At 42.7% G+C, this 23,793-nt stretch overlaps 3 protein-coding genes and 1 long non-coding RNA gene across 5 annotated transcripts; 3 read left to right on the top strand and 1 right to left on the bottom strand.

Moving 5' to 3' along the window:
• The first annotated feature begins 620 nt into the window (after nucleotides 1-620).
• LOC103972276 (tropinone reductase homolog At5g06060-like) lies at nucleotides 621-2,039 on the top strand. The gene is made up of 5 exons (XM_009386563.3): nucleotides 621-806; nucleotides 910-1,117; nucleotides 1,184-1,400; nucleotides 1,480-1,586; nucleotides 1,663-2,039. Exons 1-5 carry the CDS (start codon nucleotides 709-711, stop codon nucleotides 1,837-1,839), a joined length of 807 nt encoding a protein of 268 aa, XP_009384838.2. The 5' UTR covers nucleotides 621-708; the 3' UTR covers nucleotides 1,840-2,039.
• A 1,546-nt stretch (nucleotides 2,040-3,585) lies between these two features.
• Nucleotides 3,586-5,482, top strand: LOC135652187 (probable protein phosphatase 2C 68). Its single transcript, XM_065172973.1, has 4 exons — nucleotides 3,586-4,087; nucleotides 4,167-4,496; nucleotides 4,598-4,703; nucleotides 4,805-5,482. Exons 1-4 carry the CDS (start codon nucleotides 3,662-3,664, stop codon nucleotides 5,137-5,139), a joined length of 1,197 nt encoding a protein of 398 aa, XP_065029045.1. The 5' UTR covers nucleotides 3,586-3,661; the 3' UTR covers nucleotides 5,140-5,482.
• A 244-nt stretch (nucleotides 5,483-5,726) lies between these two features.
• LOC135652188 (uncharacterized) lies at nucleotides 5,727-9,553 on the bottom strand. The gene is made up of 3 exons (XR_010502083.1): nucleotides 9,073-9,553; nucleotides 6,383-6,777; nucleotides 5,727-6,307 (listed from the first exon to the last, which is right to left on the bottom strand). It is a non-coding gene; the product is annotated as an uncharacterized LOC135652188 (long non-coding RNA).
• Nucleotides 9,554-15,354: 5,801 nt separating this feature from the next.
• LOC135652200 (ultraviolet-B receptor UVR8-like) lies at nucleotides 15,355-23,045 on the top strand. 2 transcript variants are annotated; one of them, XM_065172990.1, is made up of 11 exons: nucleotides 15,355-15,788; nucleotides 16,558-16,631; nucleotides 16,750-16,834; nucleotides 17,072-17,200; nucleotides 17,305-17,535; nucleotides 17,696-17,941; nucleotides 18,793-18,836; nucleotides 21,277-21,459; nucleotides 21,838-21,928; nucleotides 22,611-22,654; nucleotides 22,733-23,045. In XM_065172990.1, the coding sequence occupies exons 1-11, from the start codon at nucleotides 15,536-15,538 to the stop codon at nucleotides 22,853-22,855; spliced, it is 1,503 nt and encodes a 500-aa protein (XP_065029062.1). In that variant the 5' UTR covers nucleotides 15,355-15,535; the 3' UTR covers nucleotides 22,856-23,045. The 2 variants fall into 2 exon arrangements, with proteins under 2 accessions (XP_065029062.1, XP_065029063.1); XM_065172991.1 differs by having other exon boundaries at nucleotides 15,356-15,788; nucleotides 17,702-17,941.
• The last annotated feature ends 748 nt before the right edge of the window (nucleotides 23,046-23,793 follow it).

Below are 23,793 nucleotides of genomic sequence, written 5' to 3'. Positions count from 1 at the left end.
TATGATTAATATATTCCATAAATTAATGTTCAATCAATCAATCATACATATATTTTATTTTTTTTATTAACTTAAGCATTTGTGGGACATAACTATAGTGCTAATCTTATAAATAATAATAATACGAATCATATGGATATTATGAAACCTAAAATATTTCCGAGTTTGAAGCATTCCACCATCCATCGACTTCATTTCACATAATAATTAGTGTAAAGTACGTGAGAATTGAAAACCTCATATTACACAACCTCACGGAGCTTTTGACTTTTCCACATATAGTTGGTGGGTGCATCCCCTTTGCCTCGTTACATACATGCGTTGGGTAAGCAAATCTTGCTTTGAGATTCGTACGAGGACTCCGTCGACGGCTTTGAGAGTCGTCTCCAGGGCAGATGGACGGTCGGATTCACGTGCCGTGCCGTGCCGTGCCGGCGCCCGATGGAGGAGAGGGGTAGGTGGGGGTTGTTAGCGAGAATTCTGGTGTCGGACGAGCTGTTGTCTTCAATCAGCAGCGGCCAGCCTCGGTCGATCCACCGCTGCCCATAAGGCGCTCTTCATGGTTGACCGCATCCGTGTCCTGGTTCACGAGCAGCTCTCTATAAGAACCCATGCTTGCTGCTCCCTCCACTTCATCGCCTCCACCAGCTCAATCGATACAGAGCGTGGGTAGGGACTAGGGTCTCGAGCTAAGAGCGGAAGAAAGCCATGGAGAACGGTCTTGGAAGCAGCTGCATCGCCAACGACGAGAGGTGGTCTCTTGCCGGCGCAACAGCCGTGGTCACCGGCGGCACCAAAGGAATCGGGTACGATACTGCCATCATGTCTACATCTCTCTAGCAGCTGCAGGGTTTATTTTCTTGTTCGTGATCGGCCACCATGAACTGAGCTCTGTTGTCCGCCTTCCAGGTATGCCATAGTCGAGGAACTAGCTAGATTCGGAGCAGCCATCCACACCTGCTCCCGAAACGAAGCAGAGCTCAACAAGTGCTTGAAAGAATGGGGGGCGAAGAACTTTAAGGTCACAGGCTCCGTCTGCGATGTCTCGTCCCGAGATGATCGAGAGAAGCTAATGGAGGACGTCAAGTCCACCTTCGGCGGAAAGCTCAGTATCCTGGTGAGCAACAAAAAATCTCCGCTCGTGATTTGAGCTGCTTGTGAACTTGTTGTGCTCGTCGTGTAGGTCAACAACGCAGGGACGGGGTTTGTGAAGCCGATGGTGGCCATAACCCCTGACGAGTACAAGTTTATGATGAGCACCAACCTGGAGTCTGCGTTCCACCTGACCCAGCTCGCCCACCCCCTGCTCAAGGCATCAGGAGCAGGCACCATCGTCAACGTCTCCTCGCTCGCCGGCATCGTCGGCATTGACAACATAACCATCTACGGAGCAACTAAAGGTACGTACTCGATTACTCGTCGAGCTCTTGGAGCTCTTCGAGATCTCCAGCAACTTGACTCTCGCTTGCTCTTCTCCAGCGGCGCTGAACCAGCTCACCAGGAGCCTGGCCTGCGAGTGGGCGAAGGACAACATCCGGACCAACTGCGTCGCGCCCGGCTCCGTTAGAACCCCTCTCATGGAACCGGTAATGACCTCCTCCGCCACCACCTAGTCGATGAAATGCCTGGATTCCAAACTTAATGTTTGCGTCCCCAACACAGTTGCTTGCGATCGAGGAGTTCGTGGCGAAGGAGACGTACCGCATCCCTCTCGGGCGCGTGGCCGAGTCGGAGGAGGTGTCAGCTGTGGTGGCTTTCTTGTGCCTCCCTGCTGCTTGCTACATCAATGGCCAAGTCATCTGCGTCGACGGTGGTAAATCTGTCAACGGCAACCTGTAAACCCAACCGGAAGCCACGGCGATCTCCTCCAAATAAAACCGTTTTTGTGGTTGGCCCGTTGGCTGCCGAGATGCGTTTACCATGGTTATGTGATACCTAAATAGGTTCCCTGTGTTTTGTCTGCCTCTATTATGTGGTCATCATGTATCGGTTGGATTTAGTGTTATAATAAGTTATCGGAGGAGCTCTAAGTTGACAAACCTTGAATCGCAAGTGGTACGTCTTCTTCTTGACGACACCAACACAGCTAAACAGGGATTATTGCGACTGAGTCTTCGTGGTTGATCTTGATCACACAATAAGCCCATCACCTCTCAATGATAGCAATTCGGGGTGATCGACCATGGAAAGTTTCTTTTCTTGGAAATGATCAAATGTACAAGTATCAATCTCTAATTTCACCTTTTTTTCTCGTGAGTAGGGGTGGGGCATCCATCGATCTCTTTTACTTTTTACTTTTTCTTGATTTGACTTAAAAATTGTGTGGTGCGTGGAAAAAGTTCTTTTGATATATATCCTTGTTAAATTTAAAACATAATACAATAATAATCATTATAAAATTTGATGATACCTCCAAAACACTCAAGTTTATCACTTCTATCCACGGTTATTATTGATATATCATAATAAAAACTATACAAGGGTTTAGAATATTTAAAATATCCTTAATATTTTTAACATCATATTGAGTTTTTTTTTTCATTCAAAATACATTAGTGAAAATTGGAGTTCTGATCAACAATTAACTTAAATATATATGTAAATTATAATTTACAAATACCTTCAGTTTTAGCTGGTACATACATGCATATTAGGAGCCGATGAACATACCATCCACTACCGGGTCCTACTCGAACTGTTTCGGCCTAATCCGACCCGTTTGCTAAAGTATCTGCACAGGGTCCGAAATCCTGACCCGTCTATCGGGTGGTTCGCATGGTCGAACACAACCCACATCCAATCGGATCAACTCATATCCGGGCACCGATTATAATACAAATAGCTACGTCTCAATTCCATTAAAAAAGAGTCTGAGGTTTGTTAATCCAAGTCAGAGGAACGTGACTCGAAGACACGTCATGAAGGACGCGTGTCGATCACAGAGTCCGCCGACCATGGTATTTGACTGGCTGGAGTAGGCGTTATTCTTGTTGTAGCTGTTGTCGTTACTAATATTATTATGTCGCTCCCATCCCTTGTCTACATGCGCTGTTGCCACCCTATATATAAAACTGGAGAAATCGAACCGAAGCAATCGTGTACGGCGCCGAAGCATCCACGTGATGCGTTCCCACACCGTTTGATCGAAAGGCAAGGCGAGTCCCGACCGATCGATCCGGTTTAATTTAGAATAGTGGCATCACCTTTTCGTTTTCGGGGACCACATGCGTGTCAGATAAGCCACGACGCTTTCGCCTCCCACCCCACGCCTGTACACGCGTCGAGAAGAGGAGCGAGAGAGGTGAGACCGACCACGATGGACGCTTCGGATTCGTCCGCTCTGTTGGGGGAACAGGTGGCACGTGGAAGCAAATCATGAGCCACGTCTTTCTTATACGTCTCTGGGCACCGTCTCATCTTCCTGCATTTCGGTTGGAGAAAACGACGGTATTCGTGTAGGACCAACTGATTGTGAAACCTTCTTGCCCAATGAGAAGGCGGGTAGACTCGTCGGCGTAGTGTACTGAGTGTGACTTATTTCTGAGGAGCCACGGCTGACCCTCGGCTGCTTCTCTTTTACCTTCCACCGGTTCGAATTCGAGAACGAGAGAGAGCGAAGGGTACCAAGTTTTGTTTCTATTTTCTTGTGTGTACCTCGATAATGGCGGAGATCTGTTGTGGCGTGGAGACGGCGGCTTTGAAGTCCTGCGAGCCGGGATCACGCGCGGCGAGGCGGCGCCGGATGGAGATCCGGCGGCTCAGCTTCGTCGCCGGGGTGGAGGCACCAGCGGTGGAGGACGAACCCAGTGAAAAGCGGCAGAGGATGGATGGCGGCAGCTCCTCCGGGAGCGCGGAAAAGTCTGGAACGACACCGGGTGGGAGCCCGAGTCTGGAGCCTCCCATTATGGCGTCCGCGGAATTGGGGACGTCCGGTCGGCGCCCGAGGTTTGGGATGGCTGCGGTCCGCGGGCGGAGGAGGGACATGGAGGACGCCGTCTCCATCCGTCCCGACTTTGTTCGGCGAGACGATGGGGTTTCGGCGAGGCACCATTTCTTCGGCGTCTTTGATGGTCATGGCTGCTCTCACGTAAGATAGTCCCCTTGTCCCTTTCCAACTCTCTTCCTGTTCTTCTCCAGTAGCTGATATGTTCTTCCGTGCTTTGCAGGTGGCGTCGCTGTGTAGCGATCGGATGCACGAGGTGGTGGCGGAGGAAGTAGAGACGCTTGCGTCGGGTGCCGCTACATCGCCGCAGGCATGGAGGGTGGCGATGGAGAGGAGCTTCGCTCGGGTGGACGCGGAGGCGGTGAACGGGAGCGGTGAGCGCCCGAGCCAGGACTGCCGATGCGAGCTCCAGCCGCCGAGGTGTGACCACGTGGGCTCCACCGCCGTGGTCGCCGTCGTCAGCCCCACCCGGATCGTCGTCGCCAACTGCGGCGACTCCCGCGCCGTCCTCTGCCGCAACGGCGCCCCCATCCCCCTCTCTTCCGACCACAAGGTATCGAAGGGAAAGGGATCTCTATTTTCTCCTTCCACCAGTAAATTAGCCCGCGGGCAGCCGACACAAGTAATGGTTCTGATGATGTGCAAATTTTGCAGCCGGACCGAGAGGACGAGCTGCAGCGGATCGAAGCCGCTGGGGGTCGAGTGATCTATTGGGACGGGGCGAGGGTTCTTGGCGTGCTCGCCATGTCTCGAGCCATAGGTAAGCTCCAAGTCCGCTGTTTCTTCTCCCTCCTCCATCCGAGTATCTGGAAGTCTGTGGGGCTAATCAGTCGATCGTAAAAACATGAACCATAAAAACAGGGGACAGTTATTTGAAGCCGTACGTGATATCGGAGCCGGAGGTGACGGTGTTGGATAGGGAGGAGGGCGACGACTGCCTGATCCTGGCGAGCGACGGGCTGTGGGACGTGGTGAGCAACGAGACGGCCTGCGACATCGCAAGGATGTGCCTGCAGGGCGGCGGCGACGAAGAAGAGGAAGTCGCTGGCGGTGATGCATCGTGCTCGGACGCGGCCGTACTGCTGACAAAGCTGGCCTTTGCGAGGCACAGCGCAGATAACATCAGCGTGGTCGTCGTCGACCTAAGAGAGAAATGGAAAACGGCGCCTACGACGCCGACGAGGAAGAATTCGTAGTACTGAAAGACTTACTATTATTCTCTTATATCTCTTCAGCTTCCCCGTAGCAGCACCAGATTGCCTTGAGTGGCGGTGAAAGAGAAAAAACGCCGGCGTAGCTAACCTGGGAGGATGGAGATGAGAAATCATTAAGATGACCAGAATCTCTCTGGCTTTTCTCATTTCTTTTCTGTTGTTGATTACAATGAAGGTGGCAAATTTGTATGGTGACAGTAGAGTTTCACCTTTTACAGCATTCCCTTCTTTTCCTCGAGGGCTTTCGATTACCTTTGTCAATGACGAACGACCTGACGGATCATGAACAGATGTTTGGATCAGTTATGGCCAATGTTTAGCAAAAGATTGTGCTTGTTTTGTTCTAAAACAAGTTGATGTAGATACTGGACAAAGTCACACCATGAAATATTTTTAAGAAAATGAGAACGAAATGGAATTAATGAAGTAACTTTGTTATAGCGAAAGGCATTTTCCTTGATTCTCAACAAGACTCAGATCAACATTACGACACAAACATCGTGTTTTAATTATATATAGATATTCCCCTAAGCACATACACGCCCAATCACTTGCAAACCACAGGGGCAAAAATAATAGTAAAAAATAAATCATAGAAGAAGTTATCAAACTTTCACCAACATGGTGTTCGATGAATCCAGAATAGACCTAATTCAAATATCAAGAAACATAAAAGGCAACTTTATGTAGTTTTAAACAGCTTTGATCATTGCAAAAACATAAAAGGATCCGATCAAGAAATGAAGCAAACGGAGGCTATGAACAACATGCGGAAACTTGGGGAATTGATTCTAAACATGGAAGCCGCATAATGCAATTTCCTTAGATTATTCTGGGAGGATATACCTGCCCACACCTTCTGTTGGTTCTCCTTGTGTATAAACTGGTAGTGCTGTCTAATACGGTATATGTTGGGCCCGGGCCACGTCACCACCGACGCCCCATCACGCCATCGCCAGGTCAATAGGAGAAGCTCTCCCACGCGCCGGCCAGGACATGTACCAAGGCATTTCTCGATACATCCCGTCCCGGAAAGCTTGGGACGGTGTCGTATGGCATCGTTCCGCACTTCAAGGACGGCGACCGCGCAAAGGTACTTCCTCTCCCCCCCGATCGATCATCACGCAAAACCCGTGTACAGCCGACCCTCCTACAGTAGTATAAGAACCCCTGGTCAACATCTAGCCAGGGGGAGGCAAAAAATAGAGATAAAACGCTGACTTACTTGTTGAGGGGCCACAATCAGTAACCACTCAACGGGGGCCTTATGTGCAGGAAAGCGGTTATGCCCGAGGGGAGATCATTCCGATCAAGAGAGGCGTTTTTCTTCCTGGCGCCAACCAACATCCCGACGGAGAGCCGCCAACCAGCGTCTTGACCAAGGGCCACCAACCAATGACCCAACAGAGAGACGTCAATCAATATTCCGACGCCAACGCCCTATCCTGAGGGCGTGACCGACCTCGGCAGACAACTCAGCCAACCAAAGACTTCCAACATCGGTCAGTGGACCCGGCCGTACTGACTCATCAGCCACAGTGCTTCAATTCCTCAACACTGCCCAAGTACAGTAATCTCTAGCTCCTAGAATTATGTTGACATCGAGAAGCAGAATTCCATCTTCATCAAAAGTAGGAAACCAATTTAAAAAGCAATTATATGATAAGAACAACAATTCTATAATGGAGAATCTTGAATTTTTGCTATGGTAACAAAGAATTCTATAAAAACATGAAGATTCAACATAGAGTTCATAAAACTTAATCGAAGGAAATCCCTAACGGCAGTCATAACATATAAGAACTCACATGTTGGACTTTTTCACTACTGAAGAAGCGAGCACAAAATACAATGACATTTGTATCATGAATCCAATTTATTTGATGTATTGAACAATGAACTAAGTCAAATGCCTGTTTCAGATTTAATGATCAATGAGTTGCAGAAGTGCTACCATTCCAGATGCGCCCTATTCGAGAGGAAATCGAATCTGGTTCTCATCAGCATCGTATGAGAAAGCAACAAAACTTGGGACTCAATGAGGAGCATCAAAATCAACTCTCATTTGGTAACCAAGTGCAATATCTGGAACCATCCGCACAATTAGGGCAAGAAGAAGACACATTTGGAAAGGAAAATGATAAGCTTATGAGAAGTTCTTGGGGTTTACATATGAAGAAAACTAGAAGTCTTAGAGACATGATTCAAGTTCTGATTGATCATGAATATACTGAGTTTGATCTACAAGAAAATTTAATTTGACTTTGATCTTTATAATCCAATTTTGGCTTCCTTTGTTTCCACCCAAGCATGTGTGAGGAACATTGCTTACCCATACCTTCAAAAAATTAAATCCTACCATGGTCACACGCACAAAACATATACGCTCACATGCATGAGAACTCTTTGTTACATTCCGACTGGAACATCAAAATACTTGCTACTTTCATAAATAAGCTACACTGAATTTCAAAGGAAGATTTTCACCAAAGACAATCAAGTACAGCTGCTTTCTAAAGAAAAGTACATGTAATAATATGAAAACCAGTTTCAAGGATGACAAAAGGTTGTTCTTGGGAATCATATCATCTTTTGCTAATTGTTTCAATATTTTGCATCTCTTAAGTTTATCAGGTATGCTGTAGTGAAACCTACTTGGATCTAGTTAATTTTACCCTTATGTTATCATACATTAAAACAATCACAACACTTACCCCTAGTGTCAAGAGCACATTTGTCTAGTTGATACACACCAAAACTGGAAGAATACCATGTGTTATGGTCATAATTCTTTTTTGATAATTAAGTTCATGGTCATAGATCATAGAGTCTTCAAAAATAATGGGAAAAGAAAAACTATCAGTAAGTTGTCCAAAAGAAATCTGATCTAATGCTACACTCAGCAAAGATTCAGTTTCATTGATTCATGAACACGACTCACAAATTAAGCCTGTAAACTACCCACCTTCATTCACTTTTAGGCCTTTAAATTTTATAGAAAGGAAACTATACTACTAAATTATATGAAAAACCCAAAAAAACTGAGTCTCAAAACTTTGTTAACCTTGGAAAGAAGTTATTCCATATTTTTCTTATGAATGTTCATAAATCATTTTAATCATCCGTGCCATTATTTTTAGCAGCTTTTAGTAAACTTAAATGAATTACTAGCTCTTACCTAACTCATAATTGGATATTTGGCCTTAACTTGAAACAAACTTCAGTTTTCATAGCAGTGAAGTTTCTCAATAGGCAAGAGAAGTGCTATCGTCCACAAACTGGCAAAGATTTTAGCCTTCTAATGTGGAATTAGCAGTCCAACTAGTTCCCTTTTACAAAATTGCATGAATCAGCGCTTTAGGGATCTTCCCACCGTCAGCAAAGATCATAGGCAGCTGCTCGTCTACACAAATTATCGGCCACATAACTCTGGAGAACAAATCATAGCTCCAAGCGTCTTGTAACCCAATCACGTCCAAATTAGATAATGATAGTTAAAAACTCTATCGTATGTTCCTATATCAGTCGATATATATCCCCTGTTAGCATAAAATTCCATGCTATATGAAAGCCTGATCCCTCTTGCGGGGATATGACTGTACCTGGGTCTTGTGGATTTTAGAAAAGGGTTTAAGTGGACCTGTATCCATTATGATCTTTGGTTTGACCTTTAGATAGGGTTTGTCCAAGTCTCGGATTCTATGGGCATGATATGATAATTAAAACTTTACGACTTGGAGAATGTCTCTGAATTCACAGGAAATTTGAGAAAATGAAATGTAACTATCCACCATGATTAGCATCGCTAAGAGTCACAGTAAGCAACAATTAGCCATCAAAGGAGACAGAACGAGAACGATCAACATTCACAGGCAGAATGGGAGAACCAAATAAGCAAGTTAGAAGAAGGATAACCTCATTTCTGCTTCTAGGCCAGGGATCTGTGTCTTGTCATCCTTGAACGCCGGAAATCAAGCGATTCAACCCCTTCCCTCAGAACAATGTCACTCGAGATTCTCTCCTCTCTGCCTAGAATGCAACCGATTAGGGCACAGTTTAAACTTTTTGATCCAAACGGTATGCATTGGCTCCTCCCCTTCGCTCCCGTTGTTCCCGTCTCCCTTCGTCCAAAACATCCACCACGTCCGAGTGGTGCGCCCCCACGTCGAGGTCGCCACCCATCGGCCCTCGAGTTTCTCCTCTCTTTCCCTCGGATGTAATCTTCTAGGGTCGAGCTCGACACTCCTTGATCCAAACTCTGACCATCGGCTTCTCCCCTTCGCTCCCGTCGCTTTCCGTCCCCTTTCCAAACCATCCACCACGTCCGTTCCATGCGACCCGCCCTTCGTCGTTCGACACCCCGATCAAGTACAGTGACAATAACGGCGATGTGAACTAACCCCACCACGGGGAAGTTACCTCCACCGTAGCATATGATGAAGCCATACGGCATGACGTAACTTCCTCGGCCCTTTCTCGGGAATGAACGATGCAGGAGGCTCATTCGCTAGCCTCATGTAATCAATCGCTTATGTATAAAATCTAGCCTCATAGTTAAACGCAGCCAAGTGGGTTCTATCTCAACTCTTATGACATATACTAAGCTCCTTCAACCTATTTTACTGACTTGAGCATCAAAAGGGTCAAGTCGAGATATCCCTCCGATATTGATCGCTTATGCAGGACCCAGATGCATCTAAGAAGTATCTCGGGATGATCCTAAGCTTCCTCCAATAAATAAGTTGCTCCCTGAGATGCCCATAGATCAGTCGTCGAGAACTTGCAACACCTTAGGTGTTTATATGCCACCTTGATTGCCCACTATGACCAACCCTATCACCTCGGTATGGGCCCTTACGATAGATCTACGCCTTTGAGATTAAACCATACTGTGTTGACTCTCCGATCAACGATACTCAAGGCAATAATATTTTGGTGTTAAAAGGATGGCCCAAATGTCACGTCCATCCACGACTCCCCCCAATAAATGCTATAGTGAGGAAGCACCTTCGTCGATGCTCAACGCCTTCAGGTAGGAAGGATAGCCACCTTCCTTCCCTCAAGTGAACGCCTTCACCTCAGCACAAACATCGAAATGTTACTAACGTCTATCCAATGATCCTGGTTTCTTCCCTCAGGGGTTGAGTGTAACACCCCACTCCTAATCCCATATATACCCAATGTGCCAGACTAAAGTGGGATGTCACATTTCCTTTATTTACATTATTACTATTATCGATATGAATACAACGGAAAGTATACAATATTAAAATTTAAAACATACAAATATATAAGTCAAAATGACTGGGCTTCGAACGTACATAATAATTTTAATACCGATATGAAATTATATACCATTTAACCAAATAAAAAAAAATCTCGCATATAAAATTTTTAAAATTCTCTATACAAAATTTGCCCATAGGTCATCGTCCATATCTGTGTTGACATGGGCTTGCACATACTCACTTTCCTACCCAATCACTTGGGTAAGATGCTAATATCCTTACTTATAAAATATAGTATATAATGGTAATTTACTCAGTAAGTATAAGCCTTTGTAACTTTAATCAGGTGAGCATAAATCACGTCAAATATATAGTATTTTAAAATAATAACATAAAATATTTAATCTTACACATAGCAAACTCAACATAATGGCATAAAACCTTTAATCTTACTCCCATTGTTTTCTTTTATTTATTCCTTCTTCCTATGTTCTCTCTTCCTTTTTCCTTCTTTCTCCCATAGCTGTAGTCGCCAACTCCTCTTCCCTTCTTTCTCTGCGTCTCCCTGCTCCTTCCTCTTTTTTTCTCTCTCTCCCTTTCCCTTCTTCTTCCACAGCCACAGCTCCTCATGCGAAATGCAGAGGAGCGCAGTCGCCTGCTCTTGTCTCTTCCCTTTCCCTTCTTCCTCTCCTTCTTCTCTCCCAACCGCAGCCCTAGCCACAGCCTCTTTTCCCTTTTCTTCTTCTCTTCTCGTCTCTTTTTCTCTTCTTCTATTCTCCTTCTTCTTTCTTCCTCTCCTTCCCTTCTCTTCCACCGACACACAGCACCTCCTTTGTTTCCTCGTGCGGGAACAGAGGTGCATGGGAGGCGGTGGGACAAGAATCGCTCCATTTGTTTACTTTTACAGTTTAATCCCTGTATTTCTATATTTACAAATAGATCCTCAGAAACAAAAAAATCACCTTCTCCTTAAATGCGGATTTTAATCCTTTAAAATTCATATATCTAATCCGAAAAATACCCAAGGTTCATATATTTTCATGGTATCAATAATATTATGACATTACATACAATTAAATATTTTAAAATATATAATACTTAAGATATTTTTTATCTCAATTATTTATCCTCATATATAAATATTCCTGCTCTACCCTAAATATTAAGATAATATAATCTCATATTAAGTCCGCTAGCACATTTTGGCTTCTTAGGCTATACTTAATGTAAACATTGGTATTTATACATGCTCAACTAACTTTACGTGGAATAGCAAGAATGATATTTTTAGAAAGCATGTACTTTAATCTTAAAAGCCGAAAACACGAGTATATTATTTATCGCATTCATGAACTATAAACATCACAAATCATATTATAAAATGGGGTAACATGTACATATTATTTGTGCTGCTATGGTATATTTGTTGTAATTCAATATATGTGAGACTTAGGCCCTACATCGAGTAAAGGCATCTATTCATTCCATCCCATGCCTTCATGAGCCTCACTCATCAAGTGTAAACACTTACCGATATGATGTGGGCGATCGCCCTTCTCTTGTCCCAATTGATATAACAAGCAGCTTCGAGATAATGACCAACAATATAACTCTTACTACTCCTCTCGTCTCTGAGAACACCCTCGATGAGCTCCTTGTTGGTGCCCTCAGAATACCCTCGACAAGCTGAGGTGATTCCCAAAGGGCAAATACCCTCGACGATGGAGCTCAATACCTTGTTGTGCCATAGGATGGCCATGCCAAAGTCAGGGACACAGACCATCGACTCAATGGAGGATTCACTCAAAGCATAACTCTGAGCCATGAACTAGCGCCTGAATGATGTATAGCAAGAATTTCTATACTTGAAGGGTGAGTCCTACACCTTGAACATCTCCTTGTTCGCTCAAAGCATCCAGAAGGAGCCTCGCCTAACTAACTTATGCTTCCTAGTCTTGGAGGCCCTCGACGGTAGCTCTGACCTAATGGAATACATTACAGCTTTCAAGGCTTAGATATCATTATTCGATATATTGGATGCCCTAATGTGTTGAAATTTTCCAATGATCCTAGGGGTCAGCTTGAGAGTAGTACAACCACCTGAAACCCCTCTCGATCACCTCCTTTCCCTAGCTTGTGAAGGAGTTCAAGCATCACTTTCTTACCAATGTGTGTCCAAAGCTATCCACGACCATACTTCTCGGGTTGAGACAGAGGGAATATGAGCCTCTCTCCTGCTTCGTCGACCTATTCACTAGTGAGATCTAAGAGGTCCTGGATGCTCACCCCTCGTTGGTGACCCAGGCTTTCATGATGGGCCTAAGGCTCACCTGCTTCTTTTGGTTATTGGTGAAAAATTTATCCATAACCATATTTGAAATGCTACGAAGGGCCAATCAATATGTGGCCGTTGAGGCCATGCTCTCGAGTCGGCATGAGGAGTCCCACAAGGGACTGTGCCAAGAACCACCTTGAGGCTTAACCATGGGATCACCATGAAGGAGAAACCCCCAACTTAAGGCACCATGATAAAGTGTCGAACTACTCCCAAAACTAGCTCGGGCAAACCCTTCCACTCGAGGTTGTCCTTTCGACTCCTCAAGCAGAATTCTTTGATGAAGCCACATTCAAGGAGGAACTCTGAGCCTAGTTGAACCTGGAAATGGAGCTCAAGGTCGAGGTGCACCTCCGATCCTTGAGGTATAAGAAGGTGATAGCTAAGTTGTACAATTAGTGTGTTCGACCACGATAGGTCGGAGTAGGAAACTTGGTCCTTCGAAAAGCTGAAGTCAGCAACCCGATTGACTCCAAAAGAAAGGTGACATCAAGTTGAGAGCGCCCCTACCAAGTGACCTAGAGGGGGCTCATCATCTCGAGACAAGCAACACTTACAATTAAGGGATCGTAAAAAACAATAGGTCCTGCATCCGATGGACTCATATTGAAGCTCTTCAAAATAAAAAAAAATAAAAAGGAGGCCGTCGACATAAGCACTCAATCATAAGAGGAGAACGAGTCAGGGCTATCGTCAAAGGGGACCTACGCCTCCATAGGGATGTAAACATCTTTGGGCCACTGAATAAAGGGGTCCTCTTTGACGCTTATTCTTGGGTACTTGACCTTGAAATGCCCCAAAGCAAAAAGGTGCCTGTATTGATATAAAGTCCTTCTCGATTTTAGTAGACCCTGTTAGAACCCTTTTGACTCCTTATATGTCGCGATCGTCCCTCTCTCTAAATCAAGATTTCACCATCACTCCTCCTCCAGGAGCTCTTTAGCTTCTTGGGCCTCGATCCTGGTGGTCATCAACTCATCAAAGTGCATCTACGGATAGTCCTCCAAATGGTGGCCCCTCTCCTCAGTGTCCTCCAACCTCTGTCATAGGACCTCCAGACGTTGCTTGGCATCTTCCAATTGTCGTCGAGCCTGCCCCAGCAAACCAATTATCTTGGTGATCGGAGCATCCTCAGTTGATGAGAGAAGCCTCTTCTCCAGCTCAACGACCCTCTCTTGGAGACCCTCATTAGCCCGAGACAATTCATCCACCAATACCTTGACGTCATGCGCTCGGTTAGCAAGGCCCCTCATGTAATGGTGATGTTGTTCGAAATGGATGGGTCAATGTCGAGGAGCAATGAAAAAGGGACCCATGTGCAAGAACCTACCGGAACCTCGTTACGATTGCATTGGTTGACCAAAGACTCTATGGGGGTGTATTACACCAATTTGTTCAGAGTAAGGCTGAGCAACCCCTAATAATACTCACTTGCGATCGAGGCGCTCTCCCACACTGTCATATCCTGAGTTAGCCCCTCATAGTGGACCCTAATAGGAGTCTCGGGGTGGCGGCAAGTCGGTTGGCCATCTTAAAGGCCATTAACGGCCCTGGACGATAAGAACACAGTCTACAAAGATACTCGGGCATAGAAGACACCGAATGTTATGACAGGCCAAGAGCCATGACAAAGCATATCATCACGGGCATCCTACCATGATATCATCATTCAAAGGACGTGCTCATTAGCTACTACCATCAATGATCTCCTAGTAGGGTAAGGGACGCCCTTACCCGTCGCTCGTCTCACGCCACTGATCTCTTAGATATAAAACTCAGGCTCCCAAGCCAAATGGGGGCAAGCGGTCTTTATCTCAACTCTTCTGAGTTATATTAAACCCTCTCCATATACTTTACTGACTTGAGCGTTGGAGAGGTCGGGTCAAGACATCCCTCCGACGCCAACCACTTGTATAAGGCTTAGACGTGTCTAAGGAGTACATCAGAGCAATGCTAAACACCTCCAGAAGACCAAGGCACATTTCGGGATGACCCGAGCTTTCTCCAACAAATAAACTACTCCTCAAGATGATCATGGATCAGTCTTCAAGAGCCTGTAACACCTCGAGAGCCTATTGATCATCTCAACTATCCGCTCGGGCTACCCTATTATCTTGATACAAGTCCCCAAAATAAATATTTACTTGAGGATTGAACACTTGGGTCAACGGCACTAAGACAGAAACAAAAAGGAACGAAACGAAACCTCGTAATCGTGGGCGGTTGCCATCCCGTTCGCCTCTCGCGTCCAAATCAAACGGTCAGTCTCAGCATGTCTTCCACATGAAGAATACTATTATTAACCCCCGTTTTGTCTCGAAGCTTCCAAACCTAACAGCAACAAAAAATAATCACATCAAAGTGGAGGGAACGGGCGCCACCCAGCCCGCGTCTCGGTTGGGATCGCCACGTGGGGTGTTGGTGGCCACTCCTCCCGAATCAGCCTCGGCGTGGCGAGAGGAGCGAGCGGCTTTCCCACGGATGGGCCCTTCAGCTTCCAGAAGCTTCCTGGGAACTCCTGGCCAAGAACGCCCCGGGTCATCCAGCGGCCTTCGTCGACCCACGTGTCTCGGAGTCCCTTTTGTCCGTCCTACGTGGACAAGCCCGTGAAGCACGAATTGATGCGGGTGAATTAGGGCTGTCCTCTGCTCTCTCTCGTGTTTGGTCTATCTTGGCAGTGGATGTTGAGTCCTGCTTCTTTGAGCAAATATCAGCGTAGCTTGAAGTCGACCTCAGGAGATCGAGGGGGAAAAGAAAGCCGAGAAAGGGTTGAGGAGATTGATTGATAGAGCGATAGATAGATTGGGGGAGGGAAATGAATGGTGGGGAGGAGGGGCGAGGAGGAGGAGGGGAGGAAATGGAAGAGGACGGGAAGGAGGAGATGATGGTGGTGGAGGAGGCGACGGGGAGGGATAAGACGGTGTTGATGTGGGGTTACCTTCCCGGAGTGTCGCCGCAGAGATCGCCTTTACTTCATCCGGTGGCCGTCCCAGTGCCGGATTCGCCAGCAGGAGACCGGTGGAAGGATGTCAGTGGCGGTGGATGCGGATTCGCCATGGCCATGTCCGGTATCGGCCGCTACTTCTACTATTTAATCCCTTCTGCTTGCGCTTTCTGCCTCTTTCGATTCGTTTTTGGTCTTCTCCTATCAGAGAGCCAACGTCCTTGATCTTTAGATGCTTGTTCGTGTTGGTTGGGCTTTGAGCTTTTTTGCTTTCTAAATTTGTTTTGCAACCCTCATTTTCAAGAGGTAGATTTTCTTCCTTCTTTGTGTTTTAGATGTTGCGACGAACTTGGGCTTGCTCATCTTGATAGCCTCCATTTTTGGACTGCATTCTTCCCTTGGTTACTGAACTGATTTTTTAGTATTAGATTTCCCATCCATTTTTATTGTTTTTCATTATTTTAGATAATACTTCTGAGTAAATTTTTTTTTTCCGTTTAATCATTTTTTATGTCTTGAGTTTGTCTTTGATGATAACGATGATCTCTTTATTTTGTGCTTTGTTTATATCCTCACAAGCAGAATGTTTTTCGTGTGGCTCAGAGTGGTTTCAATTTCTGGTGGCTTGAAGTACAACCTTTTAACATCTTAAATATTTACGCACAATTAAGTTGCTGATGAAGAACGCCGATCTGAATTTTCACAGAATAATGACAGTCAGGAATTATTTTCCATTTTGATGAAGTTATCAATCCTTTTGAAATCTGATGCTGGTTTTCTCGACAGTCCAAAGACCTTGTGGTCATTGGTAGTATTGGTGCCCAGATAGCTTCTATTAGATCTGAATGTTGACTGAGTAATAACTTATCCTGCTGCCTTCTTTCTTGTATTAGAGTCAGGCAAGCTATTTACATGGGGTTCTACAGATGACATGGGTCAAAGCTATGTTACTTCGGGGAAGCATGAGGTAATTAGGCCATCTTTTGAATCCCTTCAACTAGCATCGTGTTTAATATTTTATGCTTATTTTTTTCTTTGCATCCCGATGTTTTGGATGGATGAGCCTCACATTTTGCATTAATCAGGAGACTCCTGAGGTATTTGACCTCCCAACTAAGGTACCCATAGTCAAGGCAGCTGCGGGGTGGGCTCACTGTGTAGCAGTCACAGGTTGTATGCCTACTTGCACTTTTTGTTTATATTTGATGGAATATTTTACTTGTCATACAAGAAAAAATGTTGAACATCTTAATTAGTATATTCATATTCTTTCTTTATCATGGAGAGTAGAAAAAAAAAAGAAGTGACTGTCTTGCGTTGAATGCTACATATTTAATGTTGCATAATCTGACAAATGAAGCTATCATTGAGCTTTTTGGAAACTCAAAATTTACCTTCCTAGGCCAGCTCAAGGAGAAGTCTACACATGGGGATGGAAAGAGTGCGTGCCTTTTGGGAGGAATGTCAGAGACCAGTCGTCCTCTGGAGGAGCCTCAGAAAAAGAGGAAAGACATAGTGGATTTATGAGTGACCATGGTTGTACCAGTAATTTCTTGTCTATGATGATTCAAATAGAAAAAAAAAAAGCTTCTTTAGTTTAACATTCTTTTGTGTCTGTTCTCGTGGTTTCTCCATGGCAGTGATGCCTAGGTCACAGGGCTCAAGAACTACTGGAACTATGTCAGGTTTTGATAGTGGAGGTGGTGATGAGAATACAAAGCGAAGAAGGTTATCTTCAGCTAAACTGGGACCTGAAAGCTCTTCGTCTGGTGAAGAAGCTCTTTCAGCACCTCCATGTCTTGTAAATCTTAATGTAGGTGTCCGTATCACATGTGTTGCTGCAGGTGGACGTCATACACTAGCATTGTCATGTAAGTCCATTTCCTTGATCTAAGGTTATGTAGTTTCTGCATAATATAACTTTCCGCATCATTTGGCAGTTTCCTTTTCTTCAATTCTTATTCTCTAGCCTCCTCTAGATTTGTAAATTGTAGGACAAACAAATGCTAAGACATTTCATTTTTCACAAAGTTTCAGATGTAGGTCAGGTGTGGGGTTGGGGCTATGGAGGGGAAGGGCAACTTGGTTTGGGTACTCGTATCCGGAATGTGTCTTCTCCTCATCCTGTACCTTGTATAGAGTCATCTTCTTTTACTAAAGACCAATCATCACCAGCAACTAAAGGGAAACAAGGTTCAGATGGGCAGGCTTTTAAACTCATAGGAACCTGTATAAAGGCCATTGCTTGTGGGGGTCGTCACAGTGCTGCTGTTACAGGTCAGTATTCATTTGTTACTTCTTTTCTGCCACAATACTTACTATCAGTTGACACACATTTTCAGTGATTTGGAATTAATTCTGTTGACACACTTTTAGAACTCATTTCTTTAGCTAGAAAATATAATAATGCTAACCCTGAATTCTTCCTATGTAGATACATGCATCTATTTGTGTCAGGTGAGCACCAGAACATGTGTGTACTGGTGCCATGTCAATCATAAGCTAAGATGAGGGGGGAAGACTTCAAGCAGCTTATGACATATGATTTTTTACCATCTTTCAACATACTAGCAACAAGGGGAATAGGCTACTAGATTGCATTGTGTAAATAGCTACTAAATTTTCTAATGAAATAAAGCAGATTAAATAGGTTGGAATACAAATAAAGATGCACATTGAGAATACTAACAAGGTGAACAATTGTGAATTTGAAACTTGAATTGACTTTGATATATTTAATATAGTTAAATGTTTGAGTATCTTGAGGAAGTTTGAATAGAGGAAAGTAGGGGTTTGATTTTGTAAATGGTCAAAGGATGGAAATATAGGATTTAGCATTATTAACAGGAGATCATAACATGAGGATCTTTTAATGTAAATTTTCTTTTATTGACAAGAAGTTTTGTTGCGTATTTCTCCACTTTATTTTGTACATATCCTTTTTCCTTAAAGAAAGATTCCTTTTATATCTACAACTTGCATATACTCTCCCTTCGAAGCTCTAATCCTTGACTAGAATTTAGGCTGCACGCAGTTAGCAGGATGTCACATGATGAGTGGATAATACCTAATAGATGTTCCATCTCTTTATTGTCACACATGTTGATTGATATATTGTTCACTTGCAGATACAGGAGCCCTACTTACTTTTGGCTGGGGACTTTATGGTCAGGTTAGACTTCAGTTTATTTCATTGCAAATAGATTGATAGTTCAATTGTCGGTTGTCATTTTTCTTCATTGTTACCTATTTTTCCCAGATTTCTCTGGGACTATATCATTGAGAGATTATTATTAACACGAGCATTATATTCTTAAGTAGGCCCAGATGGATCTACACTATTACTTCAACAATATGCTGTAGCCTAAGTTTGATATGTATGTTGTATTGTCACATATATGTTAGTTACTCATTTGCAGTGCTGTTTGTCAGAGAATCTAGTTCTTGGTAATTGAATGCTGAACATTGAGGTTTGAATTTTTTTTTCCTTCTATCTACCTAGTTTCCATTGTGTAGTCCATGACGTTGGAAATTGATTAACAGGTTAACGGATTCTTGTCTCCACTCCCATTAACCATGTGTAATATGCGGTCTTGACTTGGATGCTTATTGAAATCTTTTTTATAATGGAATTTAAAAGTTCATGTAATATAACAAGATCAAAAGTGATAATTTTTTAATTTTCATTTTTACAAGCGTTTCTTCTTACATTTCACATTCAACATTATTTGAACCACAACTATTCGGTTTACAAAAATTATCTTACATATTTTTCTAAATTTTGTTTTTGCTTGCTTAGATTGGGCTGAACTTAAATCTCACCTGTGAGTCTATATCCATGTGACACTGTCATGGGATGATATTGTACTAGGCCTTGAATTATCCTTTAGTCTAAATTGTTCTTGGCTAAACTTTTATGCTATATTTTAAGGAATTATCATATACCCAGATATCATCGTTGTTGTCATCATCATCATGTGATTTTCATTAGTTATGTTACTAGCATGAATGGTTTTACTCCACCTAAATTTCATGTCAGTTCACTTGGTGAATTAAGTGCCCCTGATTTTTCTTGATATTTTTTCTGTATGGATTATGAAGTTCAACAATAAGGTATTTATGGTTGTGATTTTTTTGTGCAAGTTCATGTCATCTGACATTACTTATCAATGGTACCTTTTTGTAAACTAAAGAGGGCAATTGTTAAAATTTAGACACTTTCCTATCTTTCTAATAGTAAAAAGATGAAAAAGGAGAGTAAAAGCACAAAATTCACCCACCCACTTACCTGCGCATGCACACACATAGACACATGAACACAAAACAACTCGATTTTCATGAGCAGGTGATTACTTGATGGCCAGGACATTTTCAATAGTCAAAAAAAGAAACTATGTCATCTTGAGTTACAAATGCCTATCTATGTTGGCACCACGGATGACACATATCTATTTTGTCACTTTATTTTATTTTATTTTATAATTGAGGTTCTCCACAACTTTGATGCATGATCAATGATTATTATTGGATCCTTTATTTACGTTAGAATTTCAGTGAATCAACAATGTTTAGCAAATCATGATTTGGTAAATGCTTCATTTATCCTATCTCCTCATTCAATAGGTTATTAGCACTTGGGGTACTCATGTGCAACCGTTAACCGTACTTTTCTTGTCAGCTTTGCAATCATGAATTTTACAAATTGTTGCAAGATTCTTAGTAGGCATGTCAATGAACCAGCACACATGGAAATCTTGTTTTGTGTATTCTGCATAGTAACTGAGAATTTATTCTACCTGATGGATATTAGTAAGCTTACATCTACTTAGGTTAGCTTGCTTTATTTTCTACCTGTGCATAATTCACTTTATTGTGGCTTGAATTCTGTATGCAGGGGGAACTATTTATGAACTGTTTTTCTTGCATAGTATTTGAAATACAAGGCTTTTGTTGGATGTATTATTGCAAATACATTCTCACAGTTTTCCTGACAATATAAGATGCTCTCTAAAGTATGTAAATTGTTGCAAATATATTCTCACATTTTTCCTGACAATAAAAGATGCTCTCTAAAATATATAATGCTCTCTCCAGGTACATAAACCTTGAGCATACTAATTTTTCCCTGACCATTTAAGTTAGTTATAATCCAAGGGCATATACATGATAGAATACCATTAGACTACTTGCTCTTTTTATATACCTGGTTTCATATCGAGTTGAAGAATCCATTGTTATCATTCATTCTGGATATGGTAGAATGGATAATGCTACATTTATTTTCTTATTGAGTCAATAAAGATATTCAGAGACATGGAAGGATTTGATGGTTTTGAATATGGTTTCCTTGCAAGTCGGGTGTTTTGCACTTCAATCCGTATATATGTATATGAATTTTAAAATTGTCCTTGTTCATTATTAAGTCTTAATAACTGTCCAGGATTCACATGTAGGGACTTTATAAAAATTGGAGTGGTCTACTTTAACATGTGAAATTGCCTTCTTATCTCTCGATTGTGGATTTACTTTGAAACATCTAAGGAAAGAACTAATTGATCCTTTTGTGTTCTTTTCTTTTTCTCTTTGCCTTCTTATATGCGATTTTTGTTCAGTGTGGACAAGGAAGTACAGACGATGAGCTGAGTCCAATTTGTGTCTCATCACTTTTGGGTGTCGAGATACAAGGAGTTGCTGCTGGCCTATGGCATACCATGTGTACGTCTGTTGATGGTGGTGTGTATTCCTTCGGTGGGAATCAGTTTGGGCAGCTAGGAACTGGTTCTGATCAAGCTGAGGTACATAGTTCTCATCACAGTGGTATCACAAACTACTCTTTTATTTTTTGCATAATGAGGTATATAGTTCTCAATATCTGATGTGTGCCTTTGCAACATTTCAAGAGCTTAGTCACAACTACTATGACTTCCAAGTTAAAAACAGAAGAAATATGGTGTATGTCATTCATAATCGCAACAATTACTTTTCACATAGCAAAGTCAACAGACATTTTTCCAGTATATGCTTTAATGAGCCAAAGGTGTAATTAGAATATATTTGGCACATGACAGGCACTATAATGATAGGCATTAATTTGGAGTATTTTAAAACGTTTATGCATGACTTCAAGATTTGATAATTAGATATTGGTGTGCTTATCATGTTTGTGGTTACAGACTCTTCCCAAGCAACTGGATGCACCGTGTCTGGAAAACAAGAATGCTAAATTGATCTCTTGTGGAGCACGTCATAGCGCCATGCTGACAGGTATCATTTTAAGCTTGTCCGATCATGTTAGTTTGTTTTAGTGCTTTAGATTCTGGTCCAACTTGTACCTGCACTTTTCCCTTGGGTGTTTTAGTGGATGTGTATACATTTTAAACTTTTGAAACAGAAACTTATATCAATTGTAATTTAGGATATACTGTTCTACTTCCCACCCCTCAGCCTTCTCCTTTCAATTGAGGTGAGCAAGAAGGAATACTAATACAAAAAAAAAAAGAAAAAGAATTTGAATGAAGCAGCAATTTCCTAGGCTCCTTTTGCAAAAGCACCTACTGTATTAGTTTTACATGCTTGAAGGCAAAGTTATCATTCAACCGGGTTCCAACTGGCATGTGCTGCTTTTGCATTAGCAATATAGTTGCTTTAACCTTAAACATTGGTCTGGTGATAGTGTAGCAGACCTACTTATCAAAGGTTGAGTGTTCGATGCCTCATCCGATATATTTTTTTCTTATAAAAAAAAGTTACTTTAATAGAATCTTAAGATCTCTGTTTTTTTTATTTTACCTTTTTGTTTAAATGGAGTATCTGTAAGCTGCTCCAACTCTTCTTCTAAAAATCTAACTCAATTTTGTTAACCAAGTTTACTGCATGTTCCTATAAGACCTTTATGTGAGCATGAACTGACAAACTGTATCTGGTATGACCACTTGTGGTGTTGCAGAAGATGGTCAAGTATTTTGCTGGGGATGGAACAAATATGGCCAGGTACCATTTTCATGCCATTCAAGTCCTGTTTCGACTTTCCAATATTGATTTATAATTTTTTTTTCTTTCCATTCACAGCTTGGTTTAGGGGACTCGATTGACAGAAACATTCCTGCTGTGGTTCCTATAGAGAACCTCCAGCCCAAAAACGTGTCATGTGGTTGGTGGCACACTTTGGTTCTTGCGGAATCGCCAACATGAGGATCACTCACTTATAGAAAAGGATCTGTTTTAGCAGTTTTGTTAGAATCAGTAGTTATTGATCTATATGCACATGTACATATCAATCAATCAATAGGCATGCAGATGCATGTAACCATTCTTTCATGTTTGCGGCAGCCACAATGGTCACTCGTGGATATAAACAGGAAAACCGGTGTACTTTCTTTGATCTGCAATTTGTTCTCCGTCCGACTCCCTGCGGTCAAGTGACCAGGTGAGTATCTACTTGTAGCATAAGGGAAACTGTTGGTTCAACTGTGCCATTTAGTTTTTATCTCTTCTTCTAAAAAGGGCGTGATCAAGATTGCAAGTAACAACTATTCTTTCTGATATGACAGCCACCGATGCCGAGTTCATAGGGAAGCTTTATTCTTAATACAAGTAGTATAGCTTTGTTCCTTTTTTTGGCTGAACCTGTGAGCATAATTTTCATCATGATGTGGTTGCCATTCTTTTTCCTCTGAATCATATTAGATACAAGTCAAAAGTAAAAAAAAAAAAAAGCCAATTGTCTCCAGGATTCCACAGAGGAAGAACCTGGCTACAAGTAATGCTTTTGTGAATTGTTTGTTCCCCTTTTTGGTTTTTATGTCGGGACCTGATATTATGTGAATCGTCACATCGGTAGAAACTGCGAAATACTTGTTTCCAAGTGGAGAACAAGATCACGTAAATGATCGTCGTTGTCTTCAATGCTATCAGCTGCATTCCTCAGGACTCAGGTGTGAGGTGGTGTTAATAGTCCACAGAATCCAAGTTTCCAAGGTTCTCTTCTCCGCTTCCTCTGATTTCCATGGGTCGGATCAACACTTTTTGTCTTGGTTTCATCATAGAATATGACAGCTCTTTTTGTTATACAACTTGAGATATGGCAACGGTTCTCTCTGATGTGGAAGAAATCTTACGTAAGTAACCCA

This window comes from Musa acuminata, chromosome BXJ3-11 (assembly GCF_036884655.1).
Source record: "Musa acuminata AAA Group cultivar baxijiao chromosome BXJ3-11, Cavendish_Baxijiao_AAA, whole genome shotgun sequence".
In the NCBI taxonomy this organism is placed as follows: Eukaryota; Viridiplantae; Streptophyta; class Magnoliopsida; order Zingiberales; family Musaceae; genus Musa; species Musa acuminata.
The sequence above is the reverse complement of the archived record's forward strand: the minus strand, read 5'-3'. Positions and strand labels throughout refer to the sequence as shown.

What these genes read in the sequence shown, in the direction of transcription:
- LOC135652200 (XM_065172990.1), top strand. Translation starts at nt 15,536, where the DNA reads ATGAATGGTGGGGAGGAGGGGCGAGGAGGAGGAGGGGAGGAAATGGAA. An exon ending in TCACTGTGTAGCAGTCACAG is followed by an intron (nt 16,835 to 17,071) that starts GTTGTATGCCTA and finishes TTCCTAGGCCAG; the next exon opens with CTCAAGGAGAAGTCTACACA. An exon ending in TGGATTTATGAGTGACCATG is followed by an intron (nt 17,201 to 17,304) that starts GTTGTACCAGTA and finishes TCTCCATGGCAG; the next exon opens with TGATGCCTAGGTCACAGGGC.
- LOC103972276 (XM_009386563.3), top strand. Translation starts at nt 709, where the DNA reads ATGGAGAACGGTCTTGGAAGCAGCTGCATCGCCAACGACGAGAGGTGG. An exon ending in GCGGAAAGCTCAGTATCCTG is followed by an intron (nt 1,118 to 1,183) that starts GTGAGCAACAAA and finishes CTCGTCGTGTAG; the next exon opens with GTCAACAACGCAGGGACGGG. An exon ending in GAACCCCTCTCATGGAACCG is followed by an intron (nt 1,587 to 1,662) that starts GTAATGACCTCC and finishes TCCCCAACACAG; the next exon opens with TTGCTTGCGATCGAGGAGTT.
- LOC135652187 (XM_065172973.1), top strand. Translation starts at nt 3,662, where the DNA reads ATGGCGGAGATCTGTTGTGGCGTGGAGACGGCGGCTTTGAAGTCCTGC. An exon ending in ATGGTCATGGCTGCTCTCAC is followed by an intron (nt 4,088 to 4,166) that starts GTAAGATAGTCC and finishes CGTGCTTTGCAG; the next exon opens with GTGGCGTCGCTGTGTAGCGA. An exon ending in CGCCATGTCTCGAGCCATAG is followed by an intron (nt 4,704 to 4,804) that starts GTAAGCTCCAAG and finishes CCATAAAAACAG; the next exon opens with GGGACAGTTATTTGAAGCCG.